This window comes from Babylonia areolata, chromosome 28 (assembly GCF_041734735.1).
Source record: "Babylonia areolata isolate BAREFJ2019XMU chromosome 28, ASM4173473v1, whole genome shotgun sequence".
Taxonomy (NCBI): domain Eukaryota; kingdom Metazoa; phylum Mollusca; class Gastropoda; order Neogastropoda; family Buccinidae; genus Babylonia; species Babylonia areolata.
In genome coordinates, this window is record NC_134903.1 from 6,659,711 (window position 1) to 6,681,390 (window position 21,680).

The 21,680-nt window shown below is 45.2% G+C and overlaps 1 protein-coding gene across 2 annotated transcripts; it reads left to right on the top strand.

Moving 5' to 3' along the window:
- Positions 1–941: 941 nt before the first annotated feature.
- On the top strand, positions 942–21,060 carry LOC143301718 (ubiquitin-conjugating enzyme E2 J2-like). 2 transcript variants are annotated; one of them, XM_076616103.1, is made up of 8 exons: positions 942–1,067; positions 2,881–3,004; positions 10,440–10,480; positions 11,372–11,474; positions 14,581–14,671; positions 17,899–17,946; positions 19,316–19,396; positions 20,729–21,060. In XM_076616103.1, the coding sequence occupies exons 2-8, from the start codon at positions 2,883–2,885 to the stop codon at positions 20,963–20,965; spliced, it is 723 nt and encodes a 240-aa protein (XP_076472218.1). In that variant the 5' UTR covers positions 942–1,067; positions 2,881–2,882; the 3' UTR covers positions 20,966–21,060. The 2 variants fall into 2 exon arrangements, with proteins under 2 accessions (XP_076472218.1, XP_076472217.1); XM_076616102.1 differs by having other exon boundaries at positions 958–1,067; positions 2,877–3,004.
- The last annotated feature ends 620 nt before the right edge of the window (positions 21,061–21,680 follow it).

A 21,680-nucleotide genomic window follows, 5' to 3' on the forward strand; every position in this document is an offset into this window, starting at 1 on the left:
ATAAGAGGAGTTAACTGGGATGACCACATGTCCATTGAGACATCAGTGGAAGGAACCTGGGAATGTATTCACAACGAGTTAGTTAAGTCCATGAATAATTTTATTCCTGGAAGGTAATTCAAACGAGGACTCTCAAGAAAGCCTAGGAGAGACCCCATTCCCCAATCATTATTAGACAAGATCCATCAAAAGCGTAGAGCTTTTAAAAACGATAGGAATTATCCCACCATTGAAAATTACAAGTTGTATGCACGTGCTCGAAGAGGAAAAAGAGGGGGAGGGAAGGGGGAAATGGGCAGGGTGGGGACGAGGGAAGGTGTGATTTGGTATAGTCCTTGATGTTGAGGCCATATGGTGCTGTAGTACCGAGCTGGTGGATAATCTGTTTCTCCATGTTCTTTCTCTTCAAGGTGTCACCAGTGCTGTTGCGCAGACCACTGATATGGAGAAGTGGGTTATGTTGTGGGGATCAGTGGGGATCCTTAACAAGACAAACGTTGTCACTAACCAGTTCCACACATTTTTTTTACTAACCGTATCATTAATATGAGGAATAACCTTTCCGTTGACACCATCAATGCATAATCAGTAAACGCCTTCAAAAACCAAAACTGACAAAACGTTTAAAGACCATGTATTTTCCATCGATTTAAATCTTTATTGAGTCAGAAATAAATGTAGTATACACTATGCCTGATTAAACCTTGGAACAGTTCACCCAAGAGCACATGAATAAACACTGTTACGAGGGCAAATGGCTTCTAGCCAACAGCCGAATATTTCTATGATTTCTGTGAAAAAAACAAAAACAAAACAAAACAAAACAAACAAACAAACAAAAAAAAAAAACCAACACAAAAACATGGGCCTGTTGAATGCTTCCGATGAATTTCATTGGTTTAAAATCTATTCGCTGGTTCCCGATGAAAAGACGATTTGGCTCTATGAGTTGTATCCCTTTTCACTTCCTGTGTCAGCGTCTACGACGTCTTTTTCTTCCCTGACCGACTACACTTTCCAAAACAAGAAATCTGGAACGGATCTGACTTTTTGCTTCATATTTAGAGGTACAGTTTGTGTTTTCTCCCCCCCTTTAGCTGTCTTGCTGTGACTTTGTTTGGTTGTTGACACGGAAGGATAATACACAATTTTAAGATTTTGAACTGGTTGGCGAAGTGCACAAGTAGTTGAACCGAATCCATTTCGCGAGCATACTAATTTTCTTATTTCAGCTTTTCAACTTTTTTGTCAGTAGTTATGAATGATAAAGTAAGCTATCGAAAGATACAGACTGGCGTCAGATATTTTTATAAACCGTATGACTGGTACGCCCTCAGTGACGCCACAGTCCATGCAGTAGAGCTCCGTCACAACTGAGCTTCAAAACCAGAATGCCTAGAAGCTGGCCACCACATGCCGATAGGCCAGCAGAACCACCCCCAACCCCACACCCCACGCGTCGCAACTTACGCCAGTAAACCGGATTCTGCGACGCATATCTAAGATCAAGATATATGACTGAGGACTTCTGGCCATGTTGCTACAAACGTCGGTTTTGTTGACCGGTTTTCTGACAACTGTGTGATTCAGATTAGAGGAACATCGGTTTTGTTGACCGGTTTTCTGACAACTGTGTGATTCAGATTAGAGGAACTTTTGTTGCAGTACTTATCTTAACATTGTTTCTTCCCCATTTGGACTAAAGCAAGGACACAGTATACCTTTTTCCTTATAAAAAGTTTTTAAAAGAGGCGCTTCACATGATCTGTGCTTTCGAAGTTAATTGGCTTTTGAAAATTTCCAGCAACAAAGGTGAGTGAGATAGTAAGAATGTGTGAAACAGCAGGCGTCTTTTTTATTTTTTCTTTCTTTTTTTTTGTATGTGTATAAGATGGCACTTCATTAACCAGAGTTTGGTTGTAGCAATTGATGCTATCAGCTGAAGAAATGGAGGATAGCACATATTTGCTGCTTTTGTCTGTGTCAGTTGCCTTTGGGAATGCACGAATTTCAAGTAAAAGTTACATGCGCATACGCAAGATCCAAGATAGCTGCGAAACTCTCCAGCAGTCTATTTAATATTTAGAATCCAGGACACTTGTCTGATGGGTGTAGCTTTTTTGTTTTTGTTTTTATTTCATTTTCTTAAAGTTAAACAACACTGATTTTTTGTGATCAAACAATATTGATAAATCTAATGAGTTTTCTGATAATGTACATTTGTGTTTTTGTTGTTGATATGGTGATAGAAACTTTGGATTAAAGTACACAGAAATTGATTCATCTGTTTGGCTTGCTTGTTTATACACATCGAGGGGATTAATCATTGTAAAGGCACAGGCACTTTTAGCAGCTCTTCTTATAATTTATAAACTTTGGGACTGGCCAACATTGTCTCAGCCATAGTACAACTAATGTGAATCAAACACAGGGTCTGTACGATTGAAAGTATACTTAATCCATTTGGCTGTGGTATCAAGCCCATCTGTTAAGTAAGTATCATTATTCATTGATAATGACTGTTGATAAATAGTTTATTTTTGTGAACATAGTGGGAGGGGCAAGGGGGGTGGGGGGTTAGGGGGGTGCGTATGCAAGAGCGTGCATGTTTTGTAGATGAGTGTGTGTGTGTGTTTTGTTCTTTGTTGTTGTTTTTTGGGGGGCTATTGAAGAAAGCCTCATGTTGGCCACAAAAGAAAAAAATTAAAAAAAATAAAAAGAGAAGAAGAAACAACAACATATAATCCCTTGTTGTCAATTAAAGTTGCCTGTGGCAGTGGACTGTATAGTTCATTAGCTAACTGGTCACCTGTGGCAGCGGAAAGAGTTAAGGGAGCAAACCTTTTTCATCTCTGTGTTCTTTTCCTTTCTTTCAGTCAGAGATGGCCAACAAACGGGTGAACACAACAGCAACTGCACGACTAAAGCAGGACTACATGCGCATCATCAAAGATCCAGTTCCTTACGTTCAGGCTGCTCCATTGCCCTCCAACATTCTAGAATGGTGGGTGTATAAACTGAGGAATCATATCATATTCTTTGGTGGTAGAGTATCAGCAAAACATATATATACAATGGCTGTTCATTCAAGAGTGGTTGGTATCAACTTTGGAATCATATCTTCGGTGGTAGAATGTCAGCGAAATATACAGTGGCTGTTCATTCTAGAATGGCTGATTATGGACTTAGGAATGATGTCTTTGGTGAAAGAATATCCGTGAAATATGCAGTGGCTGTTTTCTTGCCTCTCCTATTCTACGAGAACGTTTATTGCTTAGAAATGACAGTTCAGGGCAGACTCCAACGTTGGGATTTTCTTACCTGTCCCATGTAATACAATAACAGTTTGGTGTCATATACTGTACCATGTCAAACTGATGCAAACTAGGCCTATTGGTTTGCTCTGCTTGGCCAAATTTCGCGCGGCTAACAGTGAAAAGATGGGCCCACCGCTCTCAGCCAATCAAACGCCTCTAAAAACTATAAGCGCTTAATCATTCCTTTGGCCAAGGCTCTCCACGCCATCTTGTCAGGTTTACGCTCTGTCTCGTCTTACGCTTTTTTCGGCTGTTCAGCGTATCCTTTTGGCCTTATTTTGTTGCATGCGGCTTGTGTTTATTGTATTCTTACATTCTGTGTACTCGATTCGACTCGGCACCCTCGATTCGTTCGATTTTTTCTGCCTCTAAGTCGATCCTGTCTTTCCTTTCTCTGTTGGGGGTCGGATTTTCGCTGGGTGCCTAAGCGCGGGTTCCATGCCTCGTGTGCCATACCACGAAGGCAGGGAATCATGATGCTGGGATTGAGACTCGGTAAGAGACTCTCCCAGGCCCGGAGCTCATGATTCCTCCCGATACGGACCGCGGCGATGCGTCGTTAGACGCTGATCGCGGAGGCGACGTTCGTACCAGTAAAACGGTCATGAAGGGGACCGGGGGGAAAGAGGTACGAGCGTCGCCTCCCGAGGTGTCCCAGCGCGAGGCAGGGAGAGGGGGGAATGGCAAGTCATCTCCGTGCTGTGGGGACTCGCAGCTAGGCGCGGACTCCCGAGGGGAGGCCGCGCCCGGCCATTACCCGGGTCCCCACTCGGAGACGGCCCTCACGTGCCCCATTGTTGTTCCCCCTCCTCCCTTCTCTGTCGACCCCCCTCCCCCACCTCCTTTTGGGGGGGGAGAAAAATTTGGTTCCGGGGGGGGATCTCTACTTTGCCCACCCCGGGCCAAGCCACCCCAGTCTCCCCACGGGAGGGGATTCGGGGCGCGTGGCAACCTGCTCTGCAGGTCTTCCCGCTATCCGGCCGGTCTCCCCTGCTGGGGGAGGCCCGTGCGTGTCAGGCGGTTCCGGGCAGTCAGCCCGCTCGTCTTCGGGCGGGACTGACACCCAAGTCGGACCTGACCTCCCTCCGACTTGGCCAGGTTGTTCCCTTCATGGAGGTCAATGCACCAGTGACCCTTGGGGTTTGGGTCACAGTATGGCTGGTGCCCACGGGTAGTTACCCCCATTCTACCTGTACTGGGGCGCATCTAGGATGCACACTGGGTTGCCGGGAGCACCAAGGGCCAGCCCCTTGTCCGCTCCCCACCGGACCCAACCCAGCACATCTCACAGGGTGACACACACAGCCCCGACAAGTGGGATCGACTTCTTGTCGGTCAGGTCGAGTTCCTCGACCAATATTGCCACTCTGTCCACAAATCGGGCCTCTGTCAACCCACAGGTGACCACCACGGTCACAACGGCCTCCTTGTCAGGACCGACGGCTGCTCAGGGGCCCTACTCGGCCCGGCGGAGCCGGCAGTCCCCACCTGCCCAGCCCTCGGTCCTACAGTGAGATGAGTGGGTGTTTGTCCCCACACAGCACTCGTGGGTCACTCTTGCATCCAGGGACGCCCTCTCTGAAAAGGTGTGGCACCCACCATCCCAAGCATGGTTGGACCTACGGTCCACACGCTCCCCACCCGCTTCAGGTGTCAAGGACATAACAGTGGCGGCCATGGTCCCGGCTCGGGATCGTCCCAGCTCATCCCGATGGGCTGACCACAGCTCACAGGACGCCCCAGTGGGTACATCCACTTGGGATGGCACCCAGCAGGGGATGGACTGCGAACAAGAGTGGGAGCCCCTGTCTTCGGATGAGGACGAACAAGCAGATGAGCACTCTTCGCCCACATCCCAGGGGGGACAGATTGAGCCCGTGCCTCCCTAGGGACCAGCCTGAACCAAACCCGGACTTTGCCGAGCTCGAACTGACCCTCCCCAATAGGGCCACGTATGCCGAAGCAGTCCCTCAGGCTACTTTGTTACCCTTGACCCTCCTTACACCATGTGACTCTAACTCCAGAACCACAAGGCAACTCAAGAGTGCCAGAAATGGTGCAGGTATGGCTTATTAAGTCAGCCCGCACTGTCAGGGGTGCTGCTTCCATCCCTCCTCTAGGCAGGGAGTCCCTCTCTGCCCCGGGCGCCTTTTCCCCGGGAAAGTTTCTTAAAGATTCCTACAAGGGAGGGTTGTGGTCCTGGTACACGCAGGACCACCCTGCCTACAGCGGAGCAGAGCCCTCCGCACAGGACAGGATGTTGGTCTCACAGCGCACCACCTTCCCCACTTCAGCTAACCTATCCTTTAAAACGTTAGCAGAGTGGGACAAATTGGCCCGCCGCTGCCCCCTTGAGGTTTCCACGGCGTACACCTTCGACACGTTCCTTCACAGGGCCAATGACCTGTGCGAACAGTGTCCAGTTAATCAGGACAAGGGGTCTCCTTCCTCTGTCCCGCCGGGCCTCTTCACCGACCAGAGGTTACACGCTTTTGGCAATAGGGTAGCATCTGGTCTCACGGCAGCTGCAGACACAGCTACCAGCCTTCACTTCAATACTGTGCTAGCGCGGCGTGATGCCATTTTCAGCCTCTCTAACATTCCTGTGGAGGAGAGGGCTGCCCTGCGGTCCATCCCAGCACAGCAGCACTCCCTCTTCGGCCAGTTCCCGCTCCATTTTGTCAGCCACAGGGCAGAGACAAACAGGGAGGTGGCCTCATATTTGGCCCACACCTCTCATGGGCTCCAGGGTTCTATGCCATTGAAGAGACTGGCCACCAGGGCCCCTCCATATACCACGCCGCCTGTCAAGGCAGCGTGTGCCGAATCAGTGGCAGAGGAATAAACCACCTTAGGTCTGTCCAAGCCGACCGGCCATGCCCAAGGCCAGAAGGCAGCACCCCCAATGACTGGGCCCCGATTCAGCACCGCCAGTCGTTCAGCCCCTCCAAGTAGGAAACTTGTCCCGGCATGCACATCAGTGGTGTGCTCTGGGACTCAACGACGGGATTATGTCGGTGCTAGAGTCGGGGTACATGCTGTCTTTGGTGGAGGATCTCCCCCCTCTAAAGATCCACTCTTCCTCCTTAGGTGCCCAGCTCAACGGAGCAGGAGAACGTCCTAGAAAAAGAGATATCGCACCCACTCCTCATGGGGCTATATCTCAACTCTCGGACCCGGGCCCCGGTTTTTACGGCTGGTTGTTGGTGATTCCAAAGGTCTCGGGAGGGTGGAGACCAGTTTTGGACTTGTCCCCCCTCAACAAATTCCTCCCCAAAATCAAACTCAAGATGGACACACAGGCACAGATTCGGGAGACCATCCAACAAGGTGATTGGCCTACCTCTATCGATCTGGAAGATGCTTATTTTCATATACTCATCCATTCGGCATCCCGTCGGTACCTGAGGTTCGTGTGGAGGGACAAGGGGATCCAGTTCCCGGCCCTCCCATTTGGTCTGTCCCTTGCCCCTTTCCTGTCTACCAAGGTGGTGCGGGAATTGGTGTCCATCGTCCGCTCAGAATCCATTTGTCTCTGTGTGTACCTGGACGACTTGCTTATCCTGGCCCAGTCGCAGGCCCGGTGCCTGAGTCATACGGCCAGACTTCTAGACCTTTGCTCCCAACTGGGCTTCCTCATGGACCAGCAGATATGCGATCTGTCCCCATGTCAGTCCTTCGACTTCTTAGGGATGAGATTCGACATGCGGTCTATGATAGTCTCTCTGGCGCCAGATCACTGGTACCGTCTGGCAGGCCTCCTCAGCCACTGGCGCCACTCCTCCCAAGATACAGCGCAGACACTTTCTTCCCTCTTGGTCATGATGGAGTCCACGGCACCTCTCATTCCCCTGGACAGGGTTCTCAAGCGCCCTCTCCAGAGGGTACTGAGGTTACGCCAGTCCCAGAGCACTCAGCCATGGGATACCCAGATATGTCTGGGCGAGTGGTTCCTCGAGGTGACATCAGAGTGGTTAATCACCCCCTTTGGACACAGGGGGTGCCCTTAGCCCCACCTACTCTTCAGGTGGCACTCTTCACAGACGCCTCCTCCCTGGGCTGGGGAGCCCACATGGACTCACTCTATGCAGCAGGGACTTGGTCCCCGGAGGAGCGCCTATGCCACATCAATGTTCTGGAACTGGAGGCAGTTCGCAGGACTCTCCTGCACTTCATGGGGGAGGCCACTGGCAAGACCATCCGCTTGTTCACGGACAAGACGACGGTCGCATGTTATGTGAACAAATGGGGGGAGCGCACTCGGCAGACCTCTCAATGCGGACTGAGGCTCTCCTCCGTTTGGTGCCACAGCAAGGGCATTGCACTTTCAGCGAGACACTGAGCAGGAAAAACCAACTTCTTGGCAGATGCTCTTAGCAGGCCCAAGAGTGTCATGCGCACAGAGTGCACCCTGGACAAGGACAGCCTTCAGGGGGTGTGGGAACAGTGGTTTCGGCCGATGGTGGACCTTGTTCAACAAGAGACTTCCCACTTCCGTGTCTTCGGTTGCCGACCCAGAAGCGTGGGCAGTGGATGCTCTCTCTCTAGATTGGAGCAGTCTGATTGCCTCCGCGTTTCCTCCCTTTCCAATTCTGTCCAAGGTGATACGGAAAGACAGATTGGAACACCCGCAGCCGATCCTCATTGCGCCGAAATGGCCAGCCCAGACCTGGTTTCCGGACCTTCAGTCCCTGACACATGTTCCCACCCCTGGAACTTGAAACCAAATCTCATCTGCTGAGGCAGCCTCACTCGGGCACTCCGCATTCCAATCCTCAACTGCTCCACCAGCACGCATGGCTGCTGTGCGGTCGGAACTGTCAGCATCACCATTGAAGTCCTCGACCCCTCGGTCGGCCTCTGTGTCGGCTGTGCTGACCCAGGGGTCTGCCTCCTCTGACCTCCTCTCCATAGTCACCAGAGCAAGGAGGCAGGGAATGGAGACTTTGTATGACTTTCGCTGGAAGATATGGTTGCGGTGGTGTACAGCTCAGGGCATTACCCCTACGAACCTTACGAGCATGCAGCTGGCCAACTTTCTGGCTCTCTGCTCCTCGGTTCATCCTGTCTGCTAGTTCTGTGCGAGGGTACAGGTCTGCCTTCTGTACCACAATGCAAACAGCTAGGTGGTTCCGCCTTTGAAGTGGATTGCCTGCTCAGAGAGGTGGCTAGGGGTGCCCCTCTGAAGGAAGCTAGAGACCCCAGAAGAGTGCCCCTCTGGGACTTGTTCCTGGTGCTGGATTTCATTCGAAAACAGCCCTTCCTACCATTGGGGACTATTCCTGTTGACATCCTCACCCTCAAGACCACTTTCCTTCTGTGGCTGGCCACAGGCAGTCGTAGAAGTGAGCTGCACGGGCTTAGTGAAATGCCACAAGATCTGGCCTTCCACAGAGATGGTTCCATCACTATTCGTTTCCTTCCAGAGTTTCTGGCTAAGAACCAAGACCCTGAGGTTCCTTCCCCCTCTCCGAGGGTCAGACCTTTGTCTGATATTCTTGCCCAAGATGATGAGGATAGGCACCTGTCCTGTTCGGTGTCTCAAATATTATTGGGATAGGTCTCGCCATAGGCGTTCTTCTCAGAGGGGTCTGCTCATCTCCCTCAATGAGAATTACAAGAAAGACATTGCTGCAGGCACCATTTCCCGCCAGGTTTCCCAAGTCATTCGTAGAGCCTACTCTCATGCACACAGGGATATCAGCTGTCTTCATCCCAGGGCACACGAAGTGCGGGCCATAGCTACTTCGGCTGCCTTCCAGCACTCAGTGCCAACGCAGCATGTCTTGGAGGCAGCCTTCTGGCCGTCTGAGAATCCCTTCATCAACTTCTACCTCAGGAATTTCCGTATGACCAGGGCTGACGGTTCCAAGGGGATTTCCTTTGTCGCGGCTAACACTGCCGTCTCAGTTACAAGGGCTCCCCATATGAACCAGTAGGCGTTGCCCGCCTCCATTTGCTTTAAATTCTGCATCAGTTTGACATGGTACAGTATATGACACCAAAAGGAGGAGTTTGTATTATACTCCATGTTTGGTGTTAAATATACTTACCATGTCAAACTCGAATGCCCGCCCGTCCGTCCCCGCGTCTCCGCCGTGGTTCTCATGGGGCATTTTTGTTCATGGCCACGGAATGATTAAGCGCTTATAGTTTTTAGAGGCGTTTGATTGGCTGAGAGCGGTGGGCCCATCTTTTCACTGTTAGCCGCGCGAAATTTGGCCAAGCAGAGCAAACCAATAGGCCTAGTTTGCATCAGTTTGACATGGTAAGTATATTTAACACCAAACATGGAGTATAATACAAACTCCTCCTGTTTGTAGGAATTGCTGGATATGAAGGTCAAGGTCACAGCTGTGCTATTAAAAATGCTGGTTTCAAGTGGTGAAATATATATATATATGATAGTCGTGTCCGACTATGACCATCAGAACAGCAGAGGAGGCAACTGCTGTTCCGACTATTTGGGCTAGAATTTGATTATAGTGGAGAGTGTCTTGCCCAGTTAAACCCCACTCTCTTGGCCAAGAGGGTTTTAGGACAGTCAGCGTTGGGATGGTTCCCAAAGGCCAACTAGCCCACAAGGCTGCAGCACTAAGAGCCAGTGCAATTTTGCCTCCTAGTTTGAAAGTCATAGTCCTTCACAAAAGACTAAGCTGTAAATGGTTTCCCATTGACTGGAGAAACCATTGATAATACAGCTCTCACTTTGGTGTTGGCCCAAATGTAAACTTATGTCAGTCTGTGATATAAGCCGAGTGTTAAGCCTGAAATAGAGCTGTGTTTATGGTATCTTTCCCTGTTTGGTATTAAAAAAAAAAAGAAAAAAGAAATAGAAAAAGTATCCAATGTTGGATGGGGTGGGTATTTTGCATGCTGAGTTTTTAAATCTTTGCCTGTCATACTGATAATAGTTTTGCCTTTTGGATTTATCAGTATCAGACCTGATAAGAAAGCTTGAATGTTATAATACTTTAAACTTGTCTCTTGTTAAGTTATTTAATAGAATTGATAGCGACTGTAGTTACAACTGAGAGAACATTATGATTATTATTTATTCTGTTCTTTATCTTTATCTTCTACTTTATCATTGAAAGTTAAAAATGGATCTTTTTGTTCCAGGCATTACATTGTGTTAGGACCAGAGAATTCTCCATATGAAGGTAAGGGCAAAGATTGTCTTGGGATACTTAGTGGAATACCGCTTGATTGTGATAATTGAATTATTGAATGTTTTGTGATTGTGAATGCTTGCTTGCCCTTCCTGTCTTTAGTTTCTACAGTTTTAGAGTTGTGCATGCGTGTGAATGACTGGTGCGAAAGTGCTTTGGTTTGTCTCTGCACAAGATTCAGCGCTATATAAATACCATCATTATTATTATTATTATTATTATTATTATTGTGATTTATATATATCCGTCACTCATGATTATGCACACGTAACACACACACCAACATAAATACACAATCTGACATATACAAATACAGTCATACACAGCAGACATGCTTCACATATGTGCACGCATACCTGTGCACACAGTCGTGTGGGTGCACACACACACACACACACACACACACACACACACACACACAATTTTCTTTCTGTCTCACTCTCTTCCGTTCCTCTCTCTTAGTCTCTCTCTCAGTCTGCCACTCTCTTTATTTCTCTCTCCTCATCTAATGATTCATAGCTTGGAAAGACTTCAATTGAAACTACTTCTACTGCATTCAAAAGAGCAGTAACTATAGGGATATAAATATATTTAGTTAGGGGGAAAACATTGTGCATAAAGTTTGTCAAGATTGAGTTATCTGTAGCTAGTGTAATTGTCAGTGTTTTGGGTGAGACACTTTAATCAGTTGTTTGTTTTAGCCAGAAAAATTTGAAAAAAAAAGCATTTGCTTTGTTGCAAAGTTTGAACAGTTATTTTTATTATTATTAGTTTGGTTTTTTTTTAATCAATAAGCTGAAGGTGTCTTCTGTCAGCTGTAAACAGAAGTTGGAGATATATGTTTGTAGAAGTTGGAGATACATGTTTGTTGCATTGTGCCAGGGGGTATTTACCATGGGAAACTGATCTTTCCACGAGAGTTTCCATTCAGACCCCCCAGCATCTACATGATCACGCCCAACGGTCGCTTCAAGTGCAACACCAGGTGAAGTATAGTGGTTGACACTGATGTCTGTGTGCTGTTGTAGGATGTCTGTCTAATGGTTTGTAGTGTTCTGTGGTTGACACAGTTGTTTGTGTGCTGTTGTATGATGTCTGTTAAATGGTTTGAAGTGTTCAGTGGTTGACACTGTTTTCTGTGTGCTGTTGTAGGATGTCTGTTTAATGGTTTGTGTAGTGTTCTGTGGTTGACACTGTTGTTTGTGTGCTGTTGTAGGATGTCTGTTTAATGGTTTGTAGTGTTCAATGGTTGACACCGTTGTCTGTGTGCTGTTGTAGGATGTCTGTTTAATGGTTTGTAGTGTTCAGTGGTTGACACAGTTGTCTGTGTGCTGTTGTAGATGTCTGTTTAATGGTTTGTACTTGTAGTGTTCAGTGGTTGACACTGTTGTCTGTGTGCTCTTGCAGGATGTCTGTTTAATGGTTTGTAGTGTTCAGTGGTTGACACAGTTGTTTGTGTGCTGTTGTAGATGTCTGTTTAATGGTTTGTAGTGTTCAGTGGTTGACAGTTATTTATGTGCTCTTGTATGATGTCTGTTTAATGGTTTGTGTAGTGTTCAGTGGTTGACACTGTTGTCTGTGTGCTGTTGTAGGATGTCTGTTTAGTGTTTTGAAGTGTTCAGTGGTTGACTCTGATGTCTGTGTGCTGTTGTAGGATGTCTGTTTAATGGTTTGTGTAGTGTTCAGTGGTTGACACTGTTGTCTGTGTGCTGTTGTAGGATGTCTGTTTAATGGTTTGTGTAGTGTTCTGTGGTTGACACTGTTGTTTGTGTGCTGTTGTAGGATGTCTGTTTAATGGTTTGTAGTGTTCAGTGGTTGACAGTGATGTCTGTGTGCTGTTGTAGGATGTCTGTTTAATGGTTTGTGTAGTGTTCAGTGGTTGACACTGTTGTCTGTGTGCTGTTGTAGGATATCTGTTTAATGGTTTGTGTAGTGTTCTGTGGTTGACACTGTTGTTTGTGTGCTGTTGTAGGATGTCTGTTTAATGGTTTGTAGTGTTCTGTGGTTGACACAGTTGTTTGTGTGCTGTTGTAGGATATCTGTTTAATGGTTTGTGTAGTGTTCTGTGGTTGACACTGTTGTTTGTGTGCTGTTGTAGATGTCTGTTTAATGGTTTGTAGTGTTCAGTGGTTGACAGTTATTTATGTGCTCTTGTATGATGTCTGTTTAATGGTTTGTGTAGTGTTCAGTGGTTGACACTGTTGTCTGTATGCTGTTGTAGGATGTCTGTTTAGTGTTTTGAAGTGTTCAGTGGTTGACACTGATGTCTGTGTGCTGTTGACACTGTTGTCTGTGTGCTGTTGTAGGATGTCTGTTTAGTGTTTTGAAGTGTTCAGTGGTTGAGACTGATGTTTGTGTCCTGTTGACACTGTTGTTTGTGTGCTGTTGTAGGATGTCTGTTTAATGGTTTGTGTAGTGTTCTGTGGTTGACACTGTTGTTTGTGTGCTGTTGTAGGATGTCTGTTTAATGGTTTGTAGTGTTCTGTGGTTGACACTGTTGTTTGTGTGCTGTTGTAGGATGTCTGTTTAATGGTTTGTAGTGTTCTGTGGTTGACACAGTTGTTTGTGTGCTGTTGTAAGATGTCTGTTTAATGGTTTGTAGTGCTCTGTGGTTGACACTGTTGTTTGTGTGCTGTTGTAAGATGTCTGTTTAATGGTTTGTAGTGCTCTGTGGTTGACACAGTTGTTTGTGTGCTGTTGTAGATGTCTGTTTAATGGTTTGTGTAGTGTTCTGTGGTTGACACAGTTGTCTGTGTGCTGTTGTAGGATGTCTGTTTAATGGTTTGTAGTGTTCTGTGGTTGACACTCACTGATGTCTGTGTACTGTTGTAGGATGTCTGTTTAATGGTTTCTAGTGTAGTGTTCCGTGGTACAGAAGTTGACATAGATGTGTGTGTGTGTGTGTGTGTGTGCTACTGTTGCAGGCTGTGTCTGTCTAATGGTTGGTAGTGTTCAGTGGTACAAAAGTTGACACAGATGTGTGTGTGTGCTGCTGTTGTAGGCAGTGTGTCTAATGGTTGGTAGTGTTCCGTGGTACAGAAGTTGACACAGATGTGTGTGTGTGTGCTGCTGTTGTAGGCAGTCTGTCTAATGGTTGGTAGTTTGTTCAGTGGTACAGAAGTTGACACAAATGTGTGTGTGTGTGTGTTGCTGTTGTAGGCAGTCTGTCTAATGGTTGGTAGTGTCCAGTGGTACAGGACACAGATGTGTGTGTGTGTGTGCTGCTGTTGTAGGCAGTCTGTCTAATGGTTGGTAGTGTCCAGTGGTACAGGACACAGATGTGTGTGTGTGTGTGCTGCTGTTGTAGGCAGTGTGTCTAATGGTTGGTAGTGTTCAGTGGTACAGAAGTTGACACAGATGTGTGTGTGTGTGTTGCTGTTGTAGGCAGTCTGTCTAATGGTTGGTAGTGTTCAGTGGTACAGAAGTTGACACAGATGTGTGTGTGTGTGTGTTGCTGTTGTAGGCAGTCTGTCTAATGGTTGGTAGTGTTCAGTGGTACAGAAGTTGACACAGATGTGTGTGTGTGTGTGCTGCTGTTGTAGGCAGTCTGTCTAATGGTTGGTAGTGTTCAGTGGTACAGAAGTTGATACAGATGTGTGTGTTTGTGCTGCTGTTGTAGGCAGTGTGTCTAATGGTTGGTAGTGTTCAGTGGTACAGAAGTTGACACAGATGTGTGTGTGTGTGTGCTGCTGTTGTAGGCAGTCTGTCTAATGGTTGGTAGTGTTCAGTGGTACAGAAGTTGACACAGATGTGTCTGTGTGTGTGCTGCTGTTGTAGGCAGTCTGTCTAATGGTTGGTAGTGTTCAGTGGTACAGAAGTTGATACAGATGTGTGTGTGTGTGCTGCTGTTGTAGGCAGTGTGTCTAATGGTTGGTAGTGTTCAGTGGTACAGAAGTTGACACAGATGTGTGTGTGTGTGTGTGCTGCTGTTGTAGGCAGTCTGTCTAATGGTTGGTAGTGTTCAGTGGTACAGAAGTTGACACAGATGTGTGTGTGTGTGTGCTGCTGTTGTAGGCAGTCTGTCTAATGGTTGGTAGTGTTCAGTGGTACAGAAGTTGACACAGATGTGTGTGTGTGTGCTACTGTTGCAGGCTGTGTCTGTCCATCAGTGATTTCCACCCAGACACGTGGAACCCGGCGTGGTCTGTCTCCACCATTCTGACCGGCCTGCTCAGCTTCATGGTACGCTGTTTGTGACCTCGATGATGATGATGACGATGATGATGACGCTATTGATAAGAATGATGCTCCTTCTAAACTTCCTTGTTCCTACGCTCTGTTGATAAGAAAGATTCATCTTCTGGAAATTGTGTGCTAGATACTTCTTCATTCCTTCACTCTGTTAATAAATAAGAAAGATGCTCCTGGAAACTGTGCACTGGAAAATTCCTCGTTCCTTCGTTCTATTAATAAATAAGATGCACCTTCTGGAAATTGTGTGCTGGAAACTTCCTCGTTCCTTCATTATGTTAATAAATAAGATGCACATTCTAGAAATTTTGTGCAGGAAACTTTCTTGTTCCTTCTTTCTATTAATAAATAAGATGCACCTTCTAGAAATTGTGTGCAGGAAACTTTCTTGTTCCTTCTTTCTGTTAATAAATAAGATGCACATTCTAGAAATTTTGTGCAGGAAACTTTCTTGTTCCTTCTTTCTATTAATAAATAAGATGCACCTTCTGGAAATTGTGTGCTGGAAACTTCCTTGTTCCTTCTTTCTATTAATAAATAAGATGCACCTTCTGGAAATTGTGTGCTGGAAACTTTCTTGTTCAGGTTGCTCTATTAATAAGAGAGATGCTCCTTCTGGAAATCGTGCACTAGAAACTTCCTCGTTCTGGTTGCTCTATTAGTAAGAAAGATGCACCTTCTGGAAATTGTGTGCTGGAAACTTCCTTGTTCGTTCGTTCTATTAATAAATAAGATGCACCTTCTGGAAATTGTGTGCTGGAAACTTCCTCGTTCGGGTTGCTCTATTAATAAGAGAGATGCTCCTTCTGGAAATTGTGTGCTGGAAACTTCCTCGTTCAAGTTGCTCTATTAATAAATAAGATGCACCTTCTAGAAATTGTGTGCTGGAAACTTTCTTGTTCCTTCTTTCTATTAATAAATAAGATGCACCTTCTGGAAATTGTGCGCTAGAAACTTCCTCGTTCTGGTTCCTCTATTAGTAAGATAGATGTTCCTTCTGGAAGTTTTGCGCTAGAAACTTCCTCGTTCTGGTTCCTCTGTTAGTAAGAAAGATGCACCTTCTGGAAATTGTGTGCTGGAAACTTCCTCGTTCCTTCGTTCTATTAATAAATAAGATGCTCCTTCTGGAAATTGTGTGCTGGAAACTTCCTCGTTCAGGTTGCTCTATTAATAAATAAGATGCACCTTCTAGAAATTGTGCACTGGAAACTTTCTTGTTCCTTCTTTCTATTAATAAATAAGATGCACCTTCTGGAAATTGTGCACTAGAAACTTCCTCGTTCTGGTTCCTCTATTAGTAAGATAGATGTTCCTTCTGGAAGTTGTGCACTAGAAACTTCCTCGTTCTGGTTCCTCTGTTAGTAAGAAAGATGCTCCTTCTGGAATTGTGTGCTGGAAACGTCCTCGTTCCTTCGTTCTATTAATAAATAAGATGCACCTTCTGGAAATTGTGTGCTGGAAACTTCCTCGTTCGGGTTGCTCTATTAATAAATAAGATGCTCCTTCTGGAAATTGTGTGCTAGAAACTTCCCTTGTTCCTTCGTTCTATTAATAAATAAGATGCACCTTCTGGAAATTGTGTGCTGGAGACTTCCTCGTTCGGGTTGCTCTATTAATAAGAGAGATGCACCTTCTGGAAATTGTGTGCTGGAGACTTCCTCGTTCCTTCTTTCTATTAATAAATAAGATGCACCTTCTGGAAATTGTGCGCTAGAAACTTCCTCGTTCGGGTTGCTCTATTAATAAGAGAGATGCACCTTCTGGAAATTGTGTGCTGGAAACGTCCTCGTTCCTTCGTTCTATTAATAAATAAGATGCACCTTCTGGAAATTGTGTGCTGGAGACTTCCTCGTTCGGGTTGCTCTGTTAATAAGAGAGGTGCTAGAAACTTTCTCGTTCCGGTCGCTCTTTTTGTTTTCTGGATTTTGTTCCTTTTGTTTCTGACGCCTCTTCCTTTCCTGTTTTGTGCAGTTTTATGTTATCTAGAAAGTTTTTTGTGTTGTTTCCCCCCTCCCTTTTTTTTTCTTGTGTGTGTGTGTGGATAAATGGGTATTCTTGCCATGTGGTATAATGTTTTTTTCATTGTATAGGATTGGTAGGACATGCATGTTTGCCTGCTGGCATTTTGCTGGTTTTGTATGCTTGTTATCATACATGATATTGTGCGTATTCTTTCTGCAATTTTTTTTTTTGTTGGGTTTTTTTTTTGTCTAATTTTGGCCTGCAGTAACAATTGACTGAAAAGGTCAAGAGATCAGCATCTACGGTTTTACAGACTTCATAAGGCCATGGTGTTGTGTTGTCGACTGGGCTACATAAATCAATAGATAGATACTAGAGAGAAAAATAAATAACTGCCTAGAATTTCGCATGGTGGGAGGACACCATATCTGTCAATCTGTCTATTTATCTATCTCTTTATATCTCTTTATGTCTCAGAGAGAGAGAGAGAGAGAGGAGAGAAAGAGAGGGGGAGGGAGGGAGAGACACACAGAGAGACTGAGAGAAACACAGAGAGAGAGGAAGATAGAGAGAGAGAGCGAAACAGAGAGAGAGAGGGAGGAGAATGAACGAACGAACGAAATTGTTTTAATGAACTTTGGCCATGGACCACAATTCAAAACCAGGGGACTGGGGTGGGCATGGGAAGGGGTATTATAACACTTGAACAGATGACACAATATCATAATATTCATGGACTTGACATTAATTCTACTTAATTAGGTCTGAGTATATGACTTCTCCTTTTGATCGCATGGAAAATAAATTTTGATACATGGAAATTTCTCTGCTTGTTGTTTGATCGGAGAAGTGAACTAAGAGACATGTTTAGACAGTCTTGAAGAAATTTTGTCCGTAAATCATTATATACAGAACAAACAAACAACAAATGGTATTCATCTTCTAGTTCACCTTGGCAAAAAGGACAATGCTTTAAAACATCCTTTTCAGTGTACCTATTAACATTGTTATTTAAAGGAAGCACATTCAATCGGGCCTGAGACAACGCCACTCTGAAACAAGGGAGGAGAGAGAGAGAGAGAGAGTGAAACAGAGAGAGAGAGAGAGAGCGGGAGGGAAAGGGGTGTAGGGGGATGACAGGGGAGAATAGAGAGAGATATGGAGAGAAAAAGAGAGGACACAGAGACAGGACATCTCTGTCTCTTCATATTTATGTATACCTGATTCTAATGTTCTTTTGGTTGGTTTGTGTACAGCTGGAGACCAGTCCCACGTTGGGCAGTATAGAGACCTCGGTGTACACAGTGAGTTCTTGTCTGTCTGTCTGTCTGTCTGTTTGTCTGTCTGTCCTGTGTTGTGCAGCATAGAATTAGAAACATTTGTGTTCATGGTGAGTTCTGTCTGTTTGTTTGTTTATGTGTGTGTGTGTATGTGTGAGTGCGCGTTTATGCGTGATGTGTTTGTGTGAGCATATGCATATGCATGTGTGTGTGTGTGCGTGCAGTGTGTGTATGTATGAGTCATAGTTCTTCTCAAAAGACTATGCTGTGGATGAAATCCCAATGGAGTGGAGAGACTATTGATCATACATATATTTATTACTTATTTGACTACGGCCTATCCTTTTATTTCTTTTATTTTATTTATTATTATTTTTAACACAGCATATGTTATCCTTTCTTGTCCAGTATAGAACAACTGCAGTCAGTTCTAATTTTGCATTATAGAATATAAGTTTGCACTGAAAAAAGATAATGATAATTTATTATATGTATGCCTCACAGAATGGTCTGTTTTAAATAGTACTGAGAGTTATTTCTATTGTCGTTTTCTTTATGTTTCAGTTGAAACTATTATGGGTTTTCTTTCTTTTCTTTTTGTTTGTTTTGTTCCTTTTCCTTTTTATTTTTAAGGAAAGAAAGGTAAATCTCATAACATTCACTGAATTGATATAATGGTTAATGGAATGGAAGGGAGAGAAAAAGGGTGTTGTGTATTCTTCTTCGTTTGTGGGCTGCAACTGCCACGTTTCACTCACATGTATACGAGTGGGCTTTTACATGTATGGCAGTTTTTACCCCACCATGTTGGCAGCCATAGTCCGTTTTCGGGGGGTGTGCATGCTGGGTATGTTCTTGTTTCCACAACCCACTGAACGCTGACATGGATTAAAGGATCTCTAACGTGCATAGTTGATCTTCTGCATGCGAATACACATAAGGGGAGGCACAAGCAGGTCTGGTCTGCACATATGCTGACCTGGGAGATCAGAAAAATCTCCACCCTTTACCCACCAGGGGCGGTTAGCGAGATTTGAACCCCGGACCCTCCGATTGAAAGTCCAACGCTTTAACTATTCAGCTATTGCGCCTGTCAAAAAAGGGTATAATTTTTTTTTCTTATAAGGAACTTCTTTAATTTACTAATTTATTTATTTATTTATTATTATTTATTTAAAAAAAGATTATTTGTTTATTTATTATTTATGTATAAAATCCTGACTCTCCCTGTACCCCCGAAAACGGAGTATGGCTGCCTACATGGCGGGGTAAAAACAGTCATACATGTAAAAAAGCCCACTCATGTACATGCACGTGAACGTGGGAGTTGCAGCCCACGAAGGAAAAGAAGCAGAAGAAGAAGAAGAACTCACCCAGTTTTCCATGTTTGCAGAAGCGTCAGTTGGCAGCTCAGAGCGGCACCTTCAACTTGAACAACAAAATCTTCTGCGAGCTGTTCTCTGAAGTTGCGGAGGTGAGTGGAAAGACAAGAGGCACTCTGACACACACAGAGATTAACTCACTCAGTACGGCCAGTCCTCTCTTCTCCTCTACACAGACCCCTCGGATGTCCAGTGGGTGTCTGAATGACCCAACCTTTAGCTTCCGTCGTCAGAATTGTGGTATTCTTTGTCAACATTCACCTCTTCAGTATAAGAGCCTTCCTCTTGCAATATTTTGATGATGGTAATTAGGGTGAAACACTGTTAACGTCGTCTCTTTCGCCGTTCGTATGGAGAGAGTTAAACGTGTCCTTTGATGTTATGATAGGTACACATTTGGATGTTCAGGTACACCACTTTGATTTTTATCATCATAATATTGGCCCTGTCTTGTATCTTACAATGTAAAATGAATACATTAAAGCCACCTATTTCTGCTTTCTGTTGATGTCCATTAAGGAGATTTGGCAGCAGGTTTGTTGAATACCGTCAGGTTGTGTTTCAGGATATCCGTAAGGAGATTTGGCAGTGAGTTTGTTATGAATATCGTCAGGTTGTGTATCAGGATATCCGTAAGGAGATTTGGCAGTGAGTTTGTTATGAATATCGTCAGGTTGTGTTTCAGGATATCCGTAAGGAGATTTGGCAGTGAGTTTGTTATGAATACCGTCAGGTTGTGTTTCAGGATATCCGTAAGGAGATTTGGCAGTGAGTTTGTTATGAATACCGTCAGGTTGTGTTTCAGGATATCCGTAAGGAGATTTGGCAGTGAGTTTGTTATGAATATCGTCAGGTTGTGTTTCAGGATATCCGTAAGGAGATTTGGCAGTGACTTAGTTATGATTATTATAGTCATGTATGTGCTTTAGGATATCCTCAAGGAAATAATTATTTTCATGTTTGTGCTTCAGGATATCTGTAAGAAGATTCGACAGCAAGTTTGATATTGTCACTGTCATGTTTGCACTTCAGGATATCCGTCACGTTTGTGCTTCAGGATATCCTTAACCCTTTTCACCATCAATCAATTTAGAGTGCAAAATTCCCGTGTGCTATAAACACAGAAAATATGGTGTCTAAGAATAGCTGGGGGTTCCCCTGTAATGTGTAGAAAATATGGCCTACCCTACCACCAAACATTAAGAGCAGTAGGTTCATGGATAACAGACCAATGATCTGGTTACCCTTCAGTGTACATGGGTCCTCTACCTAGCTGCTGCATAAATGCGAGTTTGGCTGTGAAAGGGTTAAGGAAATGTGACATTGAGTTTTTATTACCGTCGTGTTTGTGCTGAAGAATATCCGTAAGGAGTTTTGTCATTGTCATCTGTAAGGAGATTAATATTGTCATGTTTCTGCATCAGGATATCCGTAAGGAGATTCGGCAGCGGGAGGAGGAGCTGAAACAGGCGGCCAGTACGGCGGAGAGCCAGTTGCAGTCGTCCGACAGCGCTTCCTCCAACCGCGCCAACAGACAGCCGCCCAATGGGCCCCGTAACCAAGGCTACCTGGGCAGTGCACTGACAAACATTTTCGTCATCTTTGGTTTGGCGGCGTTCGCCTTCACTGTGAAATACGTCTTACGGAACGTCGTGGACTGATGTTCGAGGGGGTTGCTGGACAGGGGGCTAGACTTTGGTGATGTGCGTGTTGGGACAGTGTGTTTTTTGTCTTTCAGCGATAAACTGAGCTTTGGGGCACGTGTGGGGGTGGGGTGGTGGGTGGTGGGTATTGGCAGGGGAGGGAGGGGGGTGGGGCTGATTGTGGGAAAAGTAGGGTGGGGGGTGGTGGTGGGGGGGGGTTATGTGTTGGAGGGGGTGAGAAAGGGGGTGGGGGGGAGGAGGGAGGTAAGTAGGGGCCAGAATAATGGTTCGAGGATAATCTCCCGAAATATTATCCTGACTAAGCACGTTGGGTGACGCTGCTGGTCAGGCATCTGCTTAGCAGATGTGGTGTAGCGTATATATAATTATATATATATATATATATGGATTTGTTTGAGCACAGTGATGCCTCCTTGAGTAACTGAACTGAACTGAACTTATCCACATGCACTTACAGTTTTTTTGTGTGTGGACGCGAGTCCTTCACTGTGTGTTTGCCCCACCTTTTTTTTTTTTTTTTTTTTTTCTTTTTAATAATAGAAAGTAAAACTTACTATGACCCATATTACGCACTCTCCTGGCTTCTTCAGGTTTTTGGATGCTTCCAGTTCCATCATTTTAAATCACTGTTGGAGAGAGGGCGCTGCATACGTAAACAGAATACTCCCAAGGGAGGCTACTAGCTGCAGCTACTTTTGACTTCTCCTCTCAG